General features: G+C 29.8%; 1 protein-coding gene across 2 annotated transcripts in view; it reads right to left on the bottom strand.

Annotated features, from left to right (window-relative positions):
- Window positions 1-22,890, bottom strand: part of LOC113377249 (pleiotrophin-like) — a 393,535-nt gene that overhangs the window by 977 nt on the left and 369,668 nt on the right. For both annotated transcript variants that reach the window (XM_026617499.1, XM_026617500.1), the window contains one exon: window positions 811-993. In XM_026617499.1, coding sequence (XP_026473284.1) covers window positions 811-993 — 183 coding nt within the window. The remainder of the gene's footprint in view (window positions 1-810; window positions 994-22,890) is intronic.

Raw genomic sequence — 22,890 nt, 5'->3', positions numbered from 1 at the left:
GTCCGTATTTCCCCTACAATTATGTATTGTTCGGCAACGTACCATATATATTAACATATATTAAGAATTATATTTGTAAATGCAATTGACGGACCAATTGTCGCATAACAGACCAATGTTATAGCAAGGCTATGTTATGAAGAACATTTCCTACTAAATATTGACAAAAGCCATGTCGTTGCTGTGCTGTCAGGCGTATTTCTCAGATTATCTAGAAACCGCACAAATATCAAAAAAACGATCTTAGATAACAGAGTCTTTATGACACAGTTTCATAACATACGCGTAACGTTGCAGTTTATGTGTAAAACTGCCTGAATGTACTGCAAATACATGACAACTTGACAGTATTCAGTATGATTCAGTAGCATAATGCATGGAAGTTGGAGCGTAACATGGCCTTGCCATAACATTTATCTGTTATGCGGCAAAATCGGTCCCTGAATTCGTTTGTAATAACATTTTTTCACAAAATAGAAAAATTTTAATTACAAGTTATTTAATACACTAATGGTTTCTTATTGGCGATTTTTTCCCTCCTGCAAATATAAATAAGTAACTATGAGAGTTTTTCTTTGAAGAAAAACTCAGTTGATTTATGAAATAGAGGTCTATATATGGGGTAAATAAGTATATTTTATTACCACATACCATTTGACAATTTTTAGTACCATTTTGTATGAACGTACAAGCGTTAGCACTACGTAACATAGCTTTGCCATAACATTGGTCTATTTTTCGGCAGAATCGGCCCATTAGTCAAGGGCATAGATATTTTTTGTCATTTCCCGAATACCTATATTTTATTACCTTTGTTTTCTTTATTCGCTTTTGAATTTTTTTTGCCGCCGTTTTGCGCAGCACCTCCGCACCTCTTGGTAACTTGTCTGTGGGGCTGACAAGTTGGATCTCCTCCAGATTTCAAGGTGTCCGTGCGCGTCATCTGAGACATGGAATCGCACTCGCCCCACGTTCCCTTCTCGTAACGGCATGCTGAAATATTACAGATTGATAAAAAACTGCATTTCAATAGATGAAAATGAGAGTTGCTAGGTTGGAGTATAAAAGCTAGTAGTGTATGGCATTGCGCCTTAAAGAATTTGCTGGAACTTCTCGTATAGTAAGTAAACATTCGAGAAAAAAATCAATCACCAACAAAAATTTATCAATGAGTAATAAAAATTGTTTTGAATGTTTTAAAATAATTATTATAAATGCTGTAAATTCATCGTCAATGTAAACATATAGAGAAAAAAAGAGAGAATTTCTGGAATAAACGAATAAAATTGAGGATTCCACTTCCCACAAATCTGAGATTCATGTTGGTAGACACTGATGAAACGTATATGAGAAACAAGAATAATGGTATAGGGATCCAACATAGTATTGGTAAAAATTGAATGTGTGTGTGTAGGTGTGCATGTGCATTTTTATGTGTATAAATTCAAGTATGTAGTTATAGTTGTGTGAATTAGTTTAGTGAGTGGCCAATGTACTAGTCAACAAAGCCAATAAATAAATACAAAAAAAAAATTTCATCGTCGTATTTTATGTGTAAAATATAAATGCTTGCATTTCGGCGACGACCTTTATCTATGCTTATCTACTAAAACGAAAATAAAATAAATAAACCCTAATCATTTCTTCACACCGTCGATAATCTCGATGATTTTTGAATCACCTTGATCGGATGCGCCGTTTTCTCAATAACTGAAATTCTTTGCGCTTTTGGCTCCATATCTCCAAAACCGCCAAAATGTAATCAATTATCCACTCAATCAATACGAATCGAATGTTTGTTGAATCATTCAAATCAGACGGTTCGTTTTCCCAATCAAACCGGATTACCATTTTTGGGACTTTTTGCGCCTTATCTTTGAAATGGCTGGACATACATTTTTTCCTAAGATATGCCAAAATGTTCAGGAGACTTTGCAACGTAAAGATATATAAAATAAATTGTTCTCGATTCTTTTGCGATTTCTATATCTTACCCTATGCTCTAAATTAATAATGCCAATTAATAATTCAGTTAAACCAACGTTTCAAGTTATTTTGTTTACAGGTGTTTTTGATTGATGATGCCCCGTATATGTGGCTTAAAAAAATAATACGTTGGCCCCTCAAATAGTTTAAGATACCATCGTTTTCTAATTTTGCTATTGGTGTAAAATAAGATAGATCATATCTAGAAGAAAAAAATTTTTTGGGACCATAAAAAGTGAACAATCCGCTTTATGTCCAATCAGGTCGAGAGTGCCTCAAGGTAGTGTTATGGCACCTCTATTATACACCATTTACCCTGCAGGTCGCCTCTGAAAGACGACAAATTGACAGCAACATATGTAGACGATACAGAGATGATAACAACACATGAAGGTCCTGAAATTGCATAAAATATGCTGCAATTTGCTGCAATATGCTGCAGCATCTTGATTTAATTCAAGAATGATTCAGCTCTTAAAGAATTGAAGTGAACAGTGCTAAAAATAAGTCTAAACACATCACTTTTACTCTCCGGAAAGGGACATGTCCTGCAGCTAGTCTCAATGAATGAATATTTGGAAAACCTTAATAGAGCATATAAGTAAAACTTGAAGAGATAAGAAGGGGATATCACTGGCTCCTCGGACAGAAATCAAAACTTAACAGGCACACCAAATTTCACATCTACAAATCTACTATTTTTTGGTTTTATTGTAGTGTTTATTGTAGTAGATTTGACTTTGTGATTTTTGCAGCAATGCCTCAAAGTGATATTTTTTGCATGATATTATATAAGCGATTTATAATCTCAAGTGGAAATCATAATTAATGCTTGATATAAATCTGGTTATCGAACCCGGAACTGGCAAAGTTCTTACGACAAAGACTAAAATTTAACTGAAATATAGTAAAAAATAATTTTTGAACGCAATTAAAACAAAACTCGTCAAAACATGGACGAAGTTCATAACAAGCACCATATCAATACATTTGTTTAAATTCAACCATCTGTTTATCATTTGTAATTGAAACATATTTATCTATTTATTATACTTCTGCTATAAATAGAAGCAAATGTTACGTATTACGTAAGCATAATTTCCAACTAAAGTATAATAATATAAGAAATAAAAACATCGTGCTTCACTGTTTGAATCAAAAAGTTGTAATTTGAATAAGAAGTTATATGCATGTAATACATTTTAATAACTTGTATCTTATATATAGAATAAGAAAAATAATACTAAGTACTTGAATAAGAAGTTGTATTCATGTTATAAATACTAACTTATAATAACTTTTATAAAGAGATTTAGAAAATAACGGACACAAAAAGTTGGTGGACATCATTGAACTGTGATTGCAACACATTAGTAATTTTCGCTCTTTTGTGATGAAATTATTGTTAGATTTTTCCAATAGTGATATATATATATATAACAGCAATACCTCGAAATTCTTGAAATCATATTTTATCTATATTTTAAAATAAATGCTCTAAATGTAAAATGATATATAGCTGTCCGAAACAGGAATAGACCCTGCAACCCATGATTGCTAAACCAAATCTCTTATCACAAAGCCACGGAGAAAAGATCAGACGTAAAAAGTTGGTGCACACAATTGTACTGTAATTGCAACCCAGTGGTTGTCTTTTCTCTTTTGCGATGTATATATATATATATATATTTATATATATATATATATATATATATATATATATATTATTAGGGTGTTTCTTAGTATGGATGTTTTCGAATTTCTCACATACTTCGAATTTGATAAAAAAAAAATCTCTGAAAGTTTTAGCTCTTAATATAGACTTTAAGACAGTCCGCACTCCAGCCAAATATTTTTTAGTTCTTCCCAAGTATATATTTATTTTATGAAATATATCAAATTTTTGTTGTCAATTTTTTATTTATGATACAAATAAGAAATACAATGTTATTCTCAAAATTTTGATTCACTTGTCCCTAAGTTATAAAACAAATGGAGCTTTACCCATGTTATTTACATAAAAACTTTGATTGGAGTGCGGACTATTTTAAAGTCAATATTCAGAGCTAAAACTTTCAGAAATTTTTTTTTTAACAAAATGGTATATATGGAGATGGCCTTATTTAAAAATTGGCAATTTTTATTAACATTTCCTCGATTGTAGGACATGAAGAAAGCTATAATCACTATCCTGTCATAGTCTTGTCAAGGTAATCAGTTCAAAAGCGTTTTACACATTGAAAAGTTTATTTGGAGAGTGCTTTTCTCATGTTTTTGGGGGGCCTTATTCCTGATGTTTGTAATTATGTCAATTAAAATCAAAGACCTTATGGAAGTACTAGTAATTTCAATCAATTTTATTGCAATAATGAGGTTTTTTATGAAATTTTGATAGTTTTTGTTATATACATAGTGCTATTTCGTAAGAACTATAGGGCGTAGCAAGAAAATATAAAACCTCTAAAATGTTTTAACTTCTACTGTAGGTATGCAAGAAAAAATTGCTAAGAAAAAAAACCCAAAATATCCATCGGTAGAAAGAAGAGACTTGTATTGGTTGCAAAATCCTTTTTCACCCTTCTGAGTCTGGCGAAGGTTGGTTAAGATGTATAACTTATACTCTTTGGATTCATGCACCATGTAAAGGGGACCAAACGATTTATTTGTAAACTTTCTTTTAAAAAACCAAATACCCTGTAATTTTGTCCGTATTTCTCTTACCCATATACCCCCCACGAGATGTCTGAGACAGCAACTAGAATTGCAAGACCTAAGTTGTCACCGCAAATATTTAACTAAAAAGATCTTTATTCGCGACTATAAATCAACAACGAGTCGGACTGGCACTTGGACATTTCACAATTTTTATTTCAAATATCGATTCGATCGAGAAAGATATAAATGTATGCATATAACGAGTCACAGACCCGCATGCAACGGGCAACGTTCGCCATCACGTTTGCGAACTCCCCAAAGGGGCTTATTTTTAACTACGTTATTTTTTTTATTTCCTGGATATGCCATGAAATGGTACTGAACATGCAAAGCTGGCATTTTATCGTGTTCAAGAGCTACATTCAAATTGACAAAACCAACTTAAAATGGCCCATGTCCCTACAGAATTCAACGTTATTCTCATCGATGTATTTATACAAATTCTGTGTCAATAGGTGAATGTAATTCGGGCGAGATTTTATTTAAACTGGATCTATAATTCATTTTAAACATTAGCCGTATGTCGTTATTCCCATGTAAAAAGCTACCAACATAATACAGAACGATTTTGATAAAAAATATTTATTTGTCATATACATATAAAAAAATCGGGGGCACAAAGGTCCAATGTGACTTTGAGCTATTATATAACATATATCAAACAAACCATTATCTGACTATGTTCAGTAAAACTCCTAGCTAAATCAACATTGTAAAAATGGTTTTTCCTGTTTTTCAAAAATTTGTCACCTGGTCCTTTTTAACCGATAGGCGGCGTAAAATGACAGGTCAGGACAAAAATACAGGTCCAATGTACGATTACGATAATAGCAATTTACAACCAATGCAAAATATAAATTTCAATGTACATTTTTTACAGAGATAAACTGTATATAATCTTGATCTGGCATTTTGTCATAAAATGGAATAAATCAAAGTAAAATATTTTCTATACTATTATTTCCATCTTATATAATTTTCATCATGCTCAACGTGTCATTTCTCACAATTCAGAAATATATCCTCTTCGGCAGAGAACAAATATGGAAAAATCTCATCCCTTGGCTTGAGCTTTTCAATAGCCAAGATAAGTAAGTAGCTAACGTAACATTATATATGTTTTTATAGATTTTTGTCCCTCGTGAAAGGAAACGATTGGAAAAATGTTGATTTTCTTGAAAGATACTATCCTCTTTTACTATAGCATGTGAATTGAACGGATTTCAAACATTTTTCGTAATATATGAGATTTTCACGAAAGACATAAAAAAGGATGATGCTATTATTGGTCAGAAGACCACTTTGCAAAATTAAACTTCACGAGCACGTGATTCTTCAGCAAGGTGGTATAATATATTTTCCATAGGATTTATATGAATCTCACTATTGGTTTATCGTTGTCTTCTAATGAAAATGTCTGGTAAAGCTCGGATGAAACCAGTTCAACGAAAAGTAGATATGAACAAACACACACGTACACACATATATGTATATATACATATAAAAAAATATTAATTTTTATTACAAAGATACATAATATTTCCAAATTTTCCATTGAATGAAGGCTAGAACTATATTCGAAACGCATGAATTTTAAAACAAATTCTTAACAAGTGGTGAATAGCATCGTGTTTTGAGGCAAATTGCTGGAACTTCCCGTATCAGTTAATTAAAATTTTTAAAATTTAGATTTTTTAAACTGACTACCTGCTTGTTAGTAAAACCCCTATAAAATATCTGATCATTTAATGTGCTTATGTCTTATGATTATTTTTGACCTCCAGAAGTCACTTTTTTAAACTTTTTTTGTCGGATCTCCAAAACTGTTGGACTTGCCTTCCAACTTTCAAAATTAACCATTATTTCATTAATACAAGAGCTTTGCTCTCTAAATGCTTTGCTCCATATCTCCAAAACGGCTGAAATTGCCTTTTCCAGAAACTATTATAATTAGCACGTCCCCCCAGCAATAGCAATCGAATGTTTCTAGAATTATTCAATCGGTTGATCCGTGCTCTCAAAATCGTGGACAAAAATTTGTATCCGTACATACATACATACATACAACACACACATACGAGGTGTGTTCAAAAAGTACCCGGAATTTTTAAATTTCGCGGGTCTGGAGTGTCTGATTGTCAAAATTTTTTTTTTATTGTGTTGGTATACATGCCCCTAAAGTATGATGAAATTTTCAGCTATATTCACTGTTTACTTTGTCTGTGGTAGTCGCTAAGGTTCGACGTGTTTTTCTGAGCTCGGCGATTTTTACAATGGAAGAATTGAAAAGTCAAAGAATTTGTATTAAATTTTGCGTAAAAAATGAAATAAAGTGTAACAAAGTGTGTGAAATGTTACAAAAAGCCTATGGTGAGTCTGCTATGAAAAAAACAAGTGTTTACGAGTGGTATAAGCGTTTCCAAGATGGCCGCGAAGACGTTGAAGATGACGAACGCTCCGGTCGACCCAGCACCTCAACAAACGATGAAAATGTGAAAGAAGTGGAAAAAATGGTTATGAATGATCGCCGAATCACAATTAGAGAAGTTGCTGATGAAGTTGGCATATCAATTGGCTCATGTCATAACATTTTTTCAAATGTTTTGGGCATGAAACGAGTGGCAGCAAAATTCATTCCAAAACTGCTAAATTTTGACCAAAAAAGCAATCGCATGAACATCGCTCAAGAGCTGTTAAATGACGTCAACAACGATCCAAGTTTGCTTGAAAGGGTCATAACTGGTGATGAAACATGGGTGTACGGTTATGATGTCGAAACCAAAGCCCAATCGTCCCAATGGAAGAGCCCAGGTGAGCCAAGACCGAAAAAAGCACGTCAAGTTCGATCGAATGTCAAGGTTTTGCTTACTGTTTTCTTTGATTATAACGGCATAGTGCATCAAGAGTTCTTACCACAAGGTCGTACGGTTAATAAGGAGTATTACCTTGAAGTGATGCGACGTTTGCGTGAAGCAATCCGAAAAAAACGCTCCGATTTATGGAAAAACAATTCATGGCTGTTGCACCACGATAACGCACCTGCTCACTCGTCGTTGCTTGTTCGTAATTTTTTGGCCAAAAACAATACCGTAGTCATGCCCCAACCTCCATATTCACCAGATATGGCTCCGTGTGACTTTTTCCTATTCCCAAAGTTGAAGAGACCCATGAAAGGACGGCGGTTTTCCTCGATTGAAGAAATAAAGGCCGAATCGCTGAGAGTGCTCAAGGACATATCAAAAAGTGAATATCAAGGGTGCTTCGAAAATTGGAAAAAACGCTGGCATAAGTGTATTATATCTGGGGGGGGACTACTTTGAAGGGGACCACATTAATGTAGACGAAAAAATAAATATTTTTTTGAAAAAACGAAAATTCCGGGTACTTTTTGAACAGACCTCGTACATTCATTTTTATAAAGTTTAGAAGACCCTAAAATAAAAAAATATGCAAAAATTTTCATTTTTGATGTTTATTACTTATATTTTTGACAATGAAAAACAGTATAAAGTATAATGACCATTCCCAAAATGATCGATTTATTTATTCATTACAAAAATAAATTCAAATTGTAGAAATGACATGAATTTATTGGGTTACCCACATTGAATCTTTTTTTTTATCAAAAAACATTTTTAATTCATTTTTTTTTCATATCAATAAAATAACTTGAATTTTCTTTTACAACAAATTTAAAATACTCTGTTAAAAATAATTTTGTATAAGCATTGAATTTTATTTAAATTTTCATGATTAATAATTTAGAACTTTTCTGACTTTATATAAATATTCTAAAAAATTATTCGTACAAATTCAGAAATATTAAAACTGATTAATATTGTTAAAATATTAAAATTTCACTAGATTTCAGAATTTATAAAATTAGGTTTCAAATTTATTTTCTATCAACGTAGAGATGATTCAAAAATAAACCATCCAAATCCATAATCTAAACCCCACCTATATGGGTATATATAAATACGAAATTATCCCCAATAAGAGGTAAATATTATATTAAATCAACCATCTTTCACCCCTCGGAGAGACGGATGAAATATATTTATGTAAAAAGCGTTAATAAAATATTTCATACAAAATGAAATCAATATTTTTACGAGCAAGAGAAGATATTAGCATATGAATTATGAAAACGACCCTCTGCCTCTAGATTATTCGAACCTCGCAAATTAACATTAAAATTCCTCCGGGATCGCGAATTCTACTCGAATGATTAAGTTTCAGCAAAAAGCATTTACTGCTCGCGATACCGTGTGCTATTGACATTATATTTCACGTCTGTATTTTATATATAAAACTCACGAACTGCACGAGCTATTTAGAAATATCTGCGATCCAGGTTGGAAATAAATTCCAAGGAATTATCATGGCTCGAACCATAACTTTTTATATTAGGCATCAGCAACGGTATTTATGCCGAAGATTTTTTTTAAATTCAATAATCAACCTTAGGGTAGAGCGGGGGTTTAGAGGTCCGTGGGTGAAAAGGTCCATCACCGATATCTCGAAAACAAGTAAAATTAAGAATTTTTTAACGACAATATTTGAAAGTAGAGGGAAGATGATTTATAACCAGCCATCACCTTGATTATTACTACGTCGCTATCAGGAGATAAAAAACAATGTTTGAAAATTCATACCAAAAGTATTTTTTTTCGTTGTTAGAATTTTTGGTGGTGAGCACTGTTATTTAGTTAGAGAGACCTTAATATAATTTTCTAGTATACGTCATTTATTTAATTGTTTTATATGATGTATTGTTAATTTTAACTTAGATTTAACAGTTTTTATGTAACCTTTATAAAAGCTTACATGTGGGTAAGGTGTAAAAACTAAATCTTTATCCTGGCAAAGGTGTAAACAATAAAAAATAGTAAATAAAAAAGTAAATCAGTTAACAAAAACAATTTTACAAAAGATAAGCTGAATAATTGTGGATATCCAACCCTAATGATTAATATTTTTAACGAAATACTAGATCAAGTGCATGCAATTTATATTTTGCATTGGTTGAATAATGTAGCTATTATTGTGTAAAATTCCTTTAAAATTAAAATAGGACATTAGATCTGTTTTCCTCCTGGCCGTCCCATTTTACCCCGCCTATAGTGTAAAAAGGATTATATGACAATTTTTTGAAAAACAGCAAAAAAAAAACACATTTCTACAATAATGAATTAGCTGGGAGTTTTACTGTATATAGTCAGATAGTAATTTTTTTGATATGTGTTATTTGTTGAGATGTTATTGGTTTGGTTTTCACAATATAATTGCTCAAAGTCAAATTGGACCTTTGTATTGAAAAAAATTCAAGCTTTGACTTAGAATTTATAATTGCATTAAAACAGAACTACTAAATTAATAAACTTCTATTGAATTTACACTTGAGACACTGTTAAGACCTTATGTCTCAATAAATAATTTTGGTATCAATTGCTCTAATTGTTTTTTGCATCAATTGCTTATTATTAGAATACATAAACTTTTTGTGAAAAATACCTCATTGAGCCATAAGTCAATTTTTTTTTAAATTTTAGTAATAATAAAGTATATCATTTATAATAATAATAAATGTTGTATCATTTTTATAGATTTTTATATATGAAAGTAGTTATATGCAAGCGTTGTCTTAAGAACGCCGTGTAAAACAAATTTGAAGATTTTATTGAATTCTACCACAAAATTTTTGAGATTCGATTTTCTTTTTAACTTCTAAAAAGTATAGTATAATAGATTATGTTAATATTCTTATTTGGGTGTAAAAATATTAACATAATTTATCCACGTGTCTATTTTACTGCTTAATGTAAAAATGCTAACGAAGAATAAAATTAGTAGAGTCTCTAATATTCTTGATAAAAATCGTGAGATGCAATGCAGTTTCTAATTAAAAAAATATACTTGCCAACAGCTAATGAGTGAAAAATAAACAATAACTAGGCGTAAGTGGCATTTCGCCTCAAGGTATGCAAGCACTTCAAATTATTCCAACTTCAATGAATATTAATAAACCATCAGCCAACGTTTCGTGGGTCTATAATATTTTCAGAAACATCGACAAAAAGTTTAATTCTGGCTGACGCATTCATGCTTTTTTTAATGTTGGTGTCGAGCGATTCAGAATGATCTGAAACTTCAAGAAAACATAAAAATGAAAAAAATAAACAAAATTATAGGAAAAAATAATAAAAAGGAAAAAAAATATATTTTTTTAAGAAGTTAATAAATTGTTTATGTTATATACCCCATTATTACTTCATTTCTGCAAAGTTATGACCAAAACCTCAGACTTCTAGAACTTCATAATTCTATAATATAATAATTTTCATAGCATAAATTTTATATACAAATTTCAAATATTTGTGGTAAGTACAGAAAATAACTATCTATAAAGGATTCCCTACTGATCCCTATGTGGTTATTTGAGGTTGCCTTATATAAATGGGTATGGTATGCGGGTTTAGTTTTTAGTACAGTGAAATAATAAAGGTCGCATTCTAGTTTTTCGTGGTTTGATTTAGTTTTTGTCTTATGAACCCTTTGACATTTTTCACAATATCATACATTTTAAAAATCACTGGTGTATTTCAAATACACCAATGACTTTAACCAAATACATTTTTTACTTGTTTTTACAAAATATGTTTCAGTTTAGAGAATGTCTCGAAAGGTATTTTAAGTGGTTTCTATATTTTAAACATATTCGGCATTTAGAGATTTTATTGTTTATTATATCAATTATAGAGTAGAGCAAAGCTTAAAGGTCCACCACCAATATCTCAAAAACAAGTAAAGTTAGGATTTTTTTTAAACAGTAATATTTTAAAGTAGAGGGAAAAAGTAGTGTAATCAATCATCGCCTGAAATCAAACAACATTGTTATCAGGAGATAAACGGCCATGTTTAAAAATCTAACAAAAGTATTTTTTCGTTGTTAGTTTTACGGTGTTGTTTTAGCACTGTTGTTTAGTTTACAAGACCTTAAAACCTTTAAAATAGCTTAGATGTGAATGAGGTGAAAGGACTGACTGCCTATGAGGTAAAAAGGGACAAACGACAATTTTTTGAAGAATTATAAAGAACACATTTCTAAAACTAGAATTAATTGGGAATTTTACTGAACATAGTTCAATAATTGGTTGTTTGATACGTGTTATGTGTAGTGATTCATTTGGTTTAGACAGTCTAATTACTTAAAGTCAAATTGGACCTTTGTGCCCCGCCCTGTCCTATTACTAAAACAACATCTATCGTTAACTAGGTATAAGTGGAATTTTGCTTGTGACAAATTACATAAACTTTGTTATTTGAGTAGCAATTAATTGACTTGAATAAAATTAATATTTAGCAACATTTTAATGCATGACGATATAATTTTGAAATTTAATACGATCCATTATCCAAATTTTGATAAAAATACTTTTCGTAGGCCTATAATATTTTAAAATGTTCGTTAAGATCATGTTCCTTATCATCATACAAAGTTACATCAAAATTGACTTAGAAAAAATTCGAAAATTAATTACGAACAAAGAGCCAATCATTTTCTCAAAACTAATCAATGTGAGTCCTCAACGAGTTTCATCAGATGGGTTTAAATTTTTTGAAATCGGTTCAGCCGTTTTCGTAAAAATGTCGACTAATTGTAGAATTTTATCTTACATAGAGATTTAAAATATACACATTTTTCCAAAACTGGTGTCAAACAATTCAGAATGACTGGTGACGTCGAGAAAAGATAAAATTATCAAATATGATTCTCTGGCAAAGATATATATTTCCTCTACGAAAAATTAAAAATCAAAGCATTTTTTGAAATTTTCAGAAATCGGTTCAGCAGTTTTTGAGGAAACTGCAACTTATACTGCTATTTTAGCTCACATAGACATACACATAAACACATATTTTCCAATTTGGTGTCAAACGATTCAGAATAATTGGAAACATAGAGAACACATAATATTAATAGCAAATAGTATTTTCTGGCAAAAATATATATTTGTTCTTCGGGAAGTTAAAAAGCATCATGATGACTATAATTATTTTGTGATAATAGTTATGATTTAGTAGTATTACAGCAGTGGAATATTTTGATGAAGTACCATTAATTATAATGAATTAAAATTCAATCATTTTGTTTCACTGTTCTTGACATTATTTAAATGTTTTGCGAAAATAGATAAATCCTGGGTTTTGCTAAAATTCGTCAAAAATAATGTTTAAAAGCAACCCGGATATGATATACAATTATGCTTTCCACGTACAACATTTAATCATTTGAAGCAAAAATAACTTTCCTTTGACTAATTGCTAAATCGTGACGGTTCATTTAGCGAGGATTTGTCATCTATAAAATTAATTAATTTCACATCAAATGAAATAATTTAGGGTTATCCCTCGTTTCGTTATGTAAGAAAATTATTTTTCTTTGAAAATAAATGAAGTGAAAAACGTATTTTGGTATTGGTTGGATGTATCTGTCGATATTTCCTCCCTTCGATATCAGAAATTAAATTGAAATACGCCGAGCTGAATTGGTTTCATCTGATTGTTTGTATTGTGGCCCCGAAATACCCAAATATACCCTGAAATATTTTAATGGAAGAGCTGGTGAAGAAAACGGAAATACAATAATTTGATTATGGAATTTCGTAATATCTTTTAAATTTTGTTGGGTACAATTTCAGGCCTTTCAGCTCTTTGTTCCTCAAAGTTCAATATTCATTGATGCAAATATTTTAAGCTTTAAGAAACATAGAATAAATTCTACATAAATTAATTCCACGAATATTCATCATTAAGTTTTTAAATTGTTTCAAACATTTGAAAATATGGTTCAATATTTCATTAAAAACGAAACATTTCTAAGCTTTAAAAATCACATTTTTTTAAATTTATCTCAAACTAATATATTTTATAATTTTTAACAATTTTGTACTGGAGTTTCATATTCTGAAATAGTACTTTTAAGCAAAACATTTCAATTTTGTAATTTCATAAAAAACAAATAAATTGAAAAAAATACGTATCTTGTTTAGTTTTGAAGATAGAATAATGTCTTGGTTTTTATTGTAAGATTTCTTCCAAACTTATCTTTTTTTTAAAAATTTTCAACAATTTTGTATTAGAGTTTCATTCCATATAAATATAGTGATTTTTAAACATAACATTTAAAATTTTGTGCATTTTATCAATATCAAATAATTAAAAAATCAAGTTTTTAGCTCATTTTAAAGTTCATATTTTTTCATATGTAACTTGTATTCTTTAAAAAATTTCAATAATATTGCATTAGGGTTCTATATTAAAATATATAGTGATTTTTAAACATAAGATTTTAATATTGTACAATTTATTAAAAGCAAACAAATAAAAATATTAAGTTTTTTGATTTGTTTTAAAATTTCGTATCATCTTTTTATGCGTAAAATATTAGTTGCTTGAATTTAGATTTTTTATAATTCTGTATTAGGGACGTACCTTATATTTTGATCATAAAATTAAATTTTGCACATTTTATCAAAATCAAATGAAATCTTTTGAAGTTTCATCTTTTCATGTGTGAAATAATACATAGTTGTTTGATTTAGCTAAAATTAGTTTAGGAAAAGTAGCAGCAATTTGTGAAGATACTAGACACCAGCTTTTATTTAAAATAGGCTTTCTAAAGTTAGAAAAAGATTTGCAAAAAATATTAATCAGTGCTGGATTAGTAAATCACTCAATTTAAAGACCACTATTAAACGTACAATTTTCAGCCAGATTATGCACGTGGTCATGTATTATAAATTATGTATATACTCTAATTGCTCTTTATAAATACATAAATACATGAAATACATAAAAATAATTATAAGAGAAAAAAAAGCAAAATCCGCGTATTTAACAAATTGTCTCAAATCTTTAATGATGTGTGAGAGAAATTGGCAAAATACTGTTATATTGGCTACTCTTTTCGGTAAATGTAAACAAAGTTTATGCAAAAGTTGGAATCTCATATGTACAAAGATTTTTCAAAATTGGAAAAAATTCCGGCAAAATTATCTGTGACTTGTTTATCCAAAATATCCAGAGGGAGCAAATATTAGGAAGAAATCCACTGGCTCTCCTTTTGTATATCTGTAGGCATATATATATATATATATATATATATATATATATATTTATATATAATCTTGCTACTGTGTGGGTTATTTATGATTGATTAAAATCAAGATACGCTGACTGCGCCTTTAAGATGTTATAGAAAAGGTGTTTGTACTATAAATCATATTTCCTCTTGGCATTAGAGGTAGAAAATCAAAATCGTATCACAGAAGCAGATTGTTATTTATTTTCAATTAATTGCGTCGATTTAATCAAAACGTCGTGGAAAATAAATCAATAATCATTTATCACAAGTAACATGATATATTGACGATGGAAATTCTCGCAGGTTGACTTATAGATTTTGTTGTTGTTACGTAAAGTTAGTAATCAGATCGAGTGCGAATTAAGTTATTCATCGAAAACTAATTAGAAATTGGAACTTATGAAGTAGTATAGTTGATTTAAATTAATCATGGTATTTAACATTTGAAACATGGTCGAAGATTTGTATTTCAAAAAGTTGTACAAGATAGCACTTTATTGAGTCCTCGTGAATAAAAAAGTCGCTTAGAAAATATCTGAATAGTTAGAATAGTGATTGATGATCTGTTAATATGTTAAGTATAATAAAGAGGTAGTTCTAATATTTGAATATATTTTTTCTGCGTGTTTTAGACCAGCAATCTGAACTTAAGAGTTCTATGAGCTGTTGCCATGTACTTTTACCTTAACAACCTTCAGAAGGCTCTCAATGGCTATCTATATTTCATCTACATTTCAAATTTGATATCATTGATAATGTTAAATTTAAATTGGAAATCAGGATCAGAAAATCTAGCTCTCATGAAAATTTAATTCATGATTTTTTTAAAATTTCACTGGGCTCGCTTACTTAGAGCATTTAGCCACCTACAACATTTAATTTTTTCTTTATATTCTATATCATCTTATATATTCTACACTATCTTGCATATATATTTTATATTTTATTTATGTCCTATTCTATCTTAATGTTCTTCTGATTTTTTCATTCTGTTTTTTTTCTTCTAAATCTGATCTTCTTCAATTTTAATCTTGTTTTTTTCTTTTTACTTTTAATTTTTTTATTCAAATTCAACTCAACTTAATTCTGGACTTCTCCAATTCTAATTTTTAATTCTTATTCTAATTCTAATTTTTAGTCAAATTCAATATTACAATTCTAATTATATTTAATTTCAAATTAACTTTAGATAAAATCAATTTAAAAAATAGAATTGAGGAATAAAAGGATAATTACCCCCGACTGGTTATTGAGAATAAATCAATTTTTAAGAAGAACAATTTTCAACTATAAATATATCTTTGTTCTAAATATATGGAACACACAAATATTTCATATTATTCATTCAATCGCATTTTTATAAATTGGAATTCTCTGTGCAATATAAAAAACATCCATCAGCCAACACCTCCATTAGTCAATTTGTAGTTAAAAATGTTTCAACAATAAAATTGAACCCAATTTATTACTAAATTAATATCAAACGGGCAATATAAAATGAATTGATATTTGTTATGTCACCAATCGTTCTCATCGTTAAAAATTCATAAAGTTTTCATTTGTCTGTTTACTAGCAGTTTAAACAAAACAAAAAAAAACATTTTTGTCCCTTTATTTTGTTTGAACGATGTGCTTTTTGAATAATAAACACTTTTGTCTAAAAAAAGACAAAACGAAAAAAATGTGCATAGTATGCGCGCGTCATAATGTTCATTAAAAATGAAACTATATTGAAAGTGCTTTTGGACAACGACGCCGCGATAATAGACAGAGGGCTGGGGAGAAGGTTTATAGGTCATTGTTAAATTTTAATAAGAAGAAAAGTCACCAGCAGATATGCAGTCGACACATAATATTTTGAACTCCCGTAGGGTAAGTTATTGTAATTGTCCAAAAATAGAAATTGAAAATTTTTGCATATCTTCAAACCTTAGAGAAAATAAATACCTTAGTGTGTGTGTTTTCAGCTGCACGGATCACCTGATTTGATTGATTCAAAAAACATTCGATTTCTATTGATAGGGAGATGTGCTGATTAGTTTTTCGCAGAGGCAGGTCCAGCCGTTTCAAAGATACGGATCAAAGAATGCAGAAAATAATGAATAAAAATCGAGTTTTTGAGAGAACAGAGCATCCGATTTAAATGATTTAACCAGTTGTCGTAGAGCCGTAATATTTTAGTATGATCTAGAAGACTATGGTATCTACCGTCAAAGAAATAATCATAAAAATCGTCGATTTTTTTTTAAACTTTATTACAAGAAAACGGCCCGGCCGATCGCTACCAGAAACTAATCAGCACGATTCACAACCAATATCTTTCGAACGGTTTTTGAATTTTCAAAATCGATTCAGAATTGCGGGCTAAATCGTAGACGAAATTTTTTTCAATTTTCTGCGATTTATAAAGAAACGGCTTGGCCGATCGTCGCACAAAACTGACAAACAATAGTCCTCATCGAGTGGCTTTTAAGTTTTTGAAATCGGTCCAGCCATTTTCGAAAAAACGTCGATTTACGGCAAAAAAACTGTTCACACACACGATTTACGTCAAAAAAACTGTTCACACACACACACACACATACTTTTTCCAAATTTGGTCTCATTCGATTCAGAATGCCTTGAATGATCGAGAAAACATAAAATTAGCGATTCGGATTTTTTATGAAAACATAAACTTCTCCTTCGGGAAGTTAAAAAACATTCAATTCGTAATGCTGGGGAAAAGTTGTGACTAGTACTTGACAAAGGCAGGTCCAGCCGTTTTGGAGATACGGAGGTAAATATGCAAAAAGTGGCAGTTTTTGAAAAAAATAAGCATGCTATTCGAATGATTCAAAAACTTTCTGTTTGTGATGATGAAACGTTTGATATTAGAAAAAAACGAAAAAAAAAATTTTTTTATTTCATTTCTATTTTTTTAATTTCCAAAAAAAAATTTTCTGAATATCGAAAATAATTCGGATTTTCAAAATTTCAATTTGGTACGGAAAGTTCCAGCAATTTGCCTCAAGGCACGATGCCATACACCACTAGTTCTAATTGTTTTTGGACAGCAATCAGAACTTAAAGAGCCCTATAACCTGCTAGGCTAATTTGACTCAATACTACGTCGATTTTACAGATGGCAATTCAAACAGTTGTCTCATCTCTATGTGATAAACTTTATTACTACAATTTCTATAATAGGCAAATATTTGACTGATGCAGCAATGCCGGATAAGGACTATTTTCTCTTGAAAACATCCTGCTATCTATATTTACAAGTGATAACCGATGTCATTACTGCTTGACATCAAGTTCCTCGAAGCGGCATCAAACTGAGGACCTCTAATTCAGGTCCAGTTGTTCTAGTCACTTACCCACAAGTGAGCCCCAAATAAAAAAAGTTTAGATCAACCGGATAACATTTTCACTAAGTTGATCCCAAACCGTGACCTAACCAAAATCGTTCGTAGAATATCACAAACCCATACGAGCAATTTTCTTTAATTGTCATTTACCTGAACAGGTATCCCAATAGACAATCCACCGTCAAAAATGAATCGCAGCAAACCACTTACTAGCCATATATCTATTCAGCAGTGAGCGACTCGGTAGCTTTGTGTTATTAAATTTTAATTTGGATTTATGACGCCCCGTTTACGATTTCGCCGCACCAGGCTCATGCACATTTGCACCTTCGCCCGCTAGTGTAATTCATATCCAGTAATAGTTCAGGAATTTATGTCCCATTTCGCGCTTACATCGGGGGCTGGCCATAGACTAGTGGCCAGTGATAGTTTTAAATTGTTGCAGAGAGATAAGAGGATACTAAATGGTGCATTTTGGTGAAAAACTTACACTACGCCAGAGGAAGTTTAAATTGATATGATAAATGACCTTGGAAAGATACTTTGTTAGATAAACAATTACAAAGTCAATATGCAATTCCTTCATTTTCGGTTTGGTTTACTCTTTATATAGAAGATCAGAAATTGCAGTTTGGATTGACTAAAGGTTTATCTATTTATGTAGCTAAAAGATCAGGGAGGCGAAAGGATTCAAATGCTGCCTTTTGGTGGAATTCTCACGCCTCAACACTGGACGTAATTTAAAATTATGTGATAAATGTAAATGACCATTATACTTGAAGATGTCGCTCTACAAATGTATCTCTACTAAAAATCCTATCTCGCAATAATGAATTAGATTTCCTACATTTCTGATTTACCATTTGGATATAAATCAAAAAATCTCACTATAGATCGACTAAGCGTTTAACTATTTATGTCAAGTATACATGAAAAAAATATAAACCAATCTAATCTAACTAGGCATTTTTTATTCATTTGAAAAGAAATTAAAACCAAGCATGATATAAGATGTTGTGATATACATTACTTAATAATTTAAAATGATGTGATAAATGACCATGATACTTGAAGAAGTCACTCTAAAAATGTATCTCTACTCAAAATCCTATCTTGAAATAATGAATTAGATTTCCTAAATTTTTGATTTACCATTTGGATGAAAAATAAAATCACACTTTAACTATTTATGTCAAGTCTACAGAAAAAATATCTAACTAGACATATTTTGTATTTGAAAAGTAATTAAAACTAAGCATTTCCTATAAGGTGTTGTGATATACATTCTTTAAGTGTTTCTAAAAGGAAACCCAGTGGCTGACAATTTTCTTTCTGATGACATAATATTACATATTTTACTAGCAGCATTGTGAATATATGGTAGCAATAGAACAGAAAAATTTCACTTGATATCATAATCGAGATCCATAATCCCAAGTGAAAATCTGCCTAATACAAAGTTGGCCATGAAAGTTATCAAACCCGGAAAACCAGTAGTTGCTAATCCACGTTTTTGTCTTGGCTGGCTCTAATTAGGCTAATAAGTTTATAAACAAGTAAATTTGAGAATATTTATTAATTTTATATTTACTAATATATAGTATTTTATATTTAGCTAAAGTAATAAGATTTGTATTTAGATGATGTAGGAAAGTACTACTACAAAAACGTTTAGCATTCAATTGATTTTGCGATATTTTGTGATTTAGTTAAGAGAACAAAAGTTACAAGAGTCTTTTTACTATTTTCTTCTTTTATTGCTTCTAGGTTCAATTAATTAGTACTTTTTACTTGTACATATTTTTTGCTAATTACGAATAAAATATATATTTTATAAAATAAAAAATATGCAAAGTTTGAACTTTTATACTTTTGCCTTTCCTGGAAAATAATTAAGCAGTCAGAAAGTCTCTTGAAATTGATAAAACGATATTAAAAAATTCATAAAGAGCTGAATAATGCAATAAGTACAGCAATAAATTCATCATTATTCAACTGTATATCTAATTTATTTACGAATGGTGAAGCTTTATTTTGTTGATATTTTGGCGCCGATGTCACTTTAAAAAATCATTACATTTTCACATAAGAGGAAATAAACATCCTCATTTGTTAGTTGGATTCTATTTATTGAGACACGATATGAAGCCCTTTGGAGAAAAATAAATATTCAGTTTACTGACGAGTCCAGATAATATTTCGACACATGTTTATACAATAGAACGACCTACAGAGACATATATCTTAAGCGATTATGAGATTTAAAGTTTAGAAACACAAATTTAATTTCAATTTCAATACCAATAATACCAATATTTTCAAGGTGAATACCGGTATTAATACCGACAAAAAATTAGGCGCTATACCGGTTTTTCGGTATACCGGTATAATGGTTTTTCGATATATCGGTTACCGGTACTGCATTCCTTAATAGTAATTATATAAATGCTTATGACTTAAATTAATAAAAAATAACATATATACTCTTTTTTTTTAACAAGTCTTGCACAAAAATGTAAAATACTATAATGATTCTTCTCATACAAGTATGTTTCTTTGAATATAAAATTGTTACTTATCCATCAAATATTATATACATATATGATATGAAAATCCAGTACAAAATAATTGATAAAAGTATCGGTTATTCAATATCTCGTTAAGTTACTAAAAATTAATGCCCGGTTTCTGGCTTCGCCAATCTCCAATTTTCCGGTTTATGATTTATCGCATCGTGGTATTTTGTTAAACGACGAATAAATTGAATTTTCATATTATGATACTTGTTACCATCACGCTTCCACAATTTCAGTTATTTTATGCAATGAAATACATCAATCCTCTATCAATATATTACTGAATGATATTTAATCCCAGTTGATAAAATGAAATGGGTTAAATTAGTGGTAGTCAAATATAAATAAATGGAGGAATTGACCAGTTTAAAGCAAATTTAAGTAAGTTCTATTATAAATATAATTATTATAAAAAAATCAAAAGTACCTAAGACCGATCGTATTCGATGTGATATCACATTACTCAACTACATGTATTATTTTGTATACATTTGTATCCTATATATTATTATCTCACTGATGCAATAATCCAAAGATTTCAAAGCAAAGACCTTAAGCAAATATTGAATGCATGGAGATATGTTTCCAATACGATAATCCACATGATATCAATATCAATACAGTAGAAGCTGAAACTGTATTTCTGAAACCATGACAATTTAACAAGAAATCATACTCGAACGTCAAATCACAGGATTGGCTTTCGATTTAGACATTCTAAGTACTAACAAAAATTTGCTAATGTTCCATAATGGAATAGATATTTAAAAAAATCACATAAAATCGTTGACAACTAGCAAACTTGTAAGACTTGCCCAATAAATACATCAATTTATAAAAAATACACGTGAATGTGAATTTTCTGTTATTTGTTCAATGTTGAATAGAAATCCGAACTTAAGAGTTCTATAATGTATTGCTATGATGTAACCTATCTATATTTGATATATTTTATTATTACAATTTTTCTATTACTGAGGATATTTATTTTGATGCATTAATGCCGGGAAAATGCTCTTCTCATTTCGAAACATATTTTTGACCAATATTTTCGAGAAAAAACGAATATTACTGCTACATGATATCAGACTGGTCAAGGTGGACATTTAAACTGAAACCCTGGGTTGCTAGTCCAAAGCTTTTACTGTTGAACCACGGACTAGCCTTTATGTTATTTATTAAGTGCATATCAAATTCAATGACATTTTGAAAAAAAATTGTTAAAAAAAAATTAAACTAAAACAAATACATCCGCTTTAGAAAACAATAAGTAATTAGTATACAATTATTCACTTTATTTTACACTACATTTAATAGTTTAGTTTATTTTAATTATTTTTAATAAATGTTATCACTCTAAACTAGTTTATCAAAAAAACAAATCAATTTTATTAAAAGGTAAAAGTAATAAATAAACCAATATAACGGAATATATACAGAGTGAAGACCATAAATCAGTTTATTTTATATCTGTCTATTTTATTTTTCATTTTATGTTTCAATAAAGCCACATAGTTTATAGAGTTCTGTTAACTAAACAATTCTGAATATTTTTAAAATTTTGTATAAAAAAATCACTGTAAATATTCGCTTCAGGTTATAGAAATAATAAAACAATCAAGGGTGGATGATTATTAATTTTGGATAACAAAATTTCTATATATATAAGTATATTTATATCTAATTTACCTATTTAGCTTCAAGACCATTTGCAAAGTAAAAAGAATTCCCAACTGATATCCTTCGAACAGTTTTTGAATTTTAAAATAGGTTCAGAATTTTTTTGCGAAAACATGGATTAAAATTTTTGCATATATCTGCTAATTAAAAAGAAACGGTTGAACCGATCATCACGCAAACCTAACCAGCGCGAGTTTTTATAGAGTTTCATCAAATGGCTATTAAATTTTTTTTTAATCTTTGGAAAAAAACTTCGACAAAAGCCAAATTTTGACTCACACACACATATAAATATCTTTCACTATTTATGTGTCAAACGATTCAGTATACCTTGAAATGTAGAAGAAACATAAAATTAGCAAATCGGATTATTTGGCGAAAATAAATTTCTTCTTCGGGAAGATAAAAAATTATGTTGTCGCTCCTATCC

Source organism: Ctenocephalides felis, unplaced genomic scaffold, assembly GCF_003426905.1.
Source record: "Ctenocephalides felis isolate EL2017-DRISC unplaced genomic scaffold, ASM342690v1 CF-g0.4_SCAFFOLD_01886, whole genome shotgun sequence".
NCBI classification, from domain to species: domain Eukaryota; kingdom Metazoa; phylum Arthropoda; class Insecta; order Siphonaptera; family Pulicidae; genus Ctenocephalides; species Ctenocephalides felis.
The sequence above is the reverse complement of the archived record's forward strand: the minus strand, read 5'-3'. Positions and strand labels throughout refer to the sequence as shown.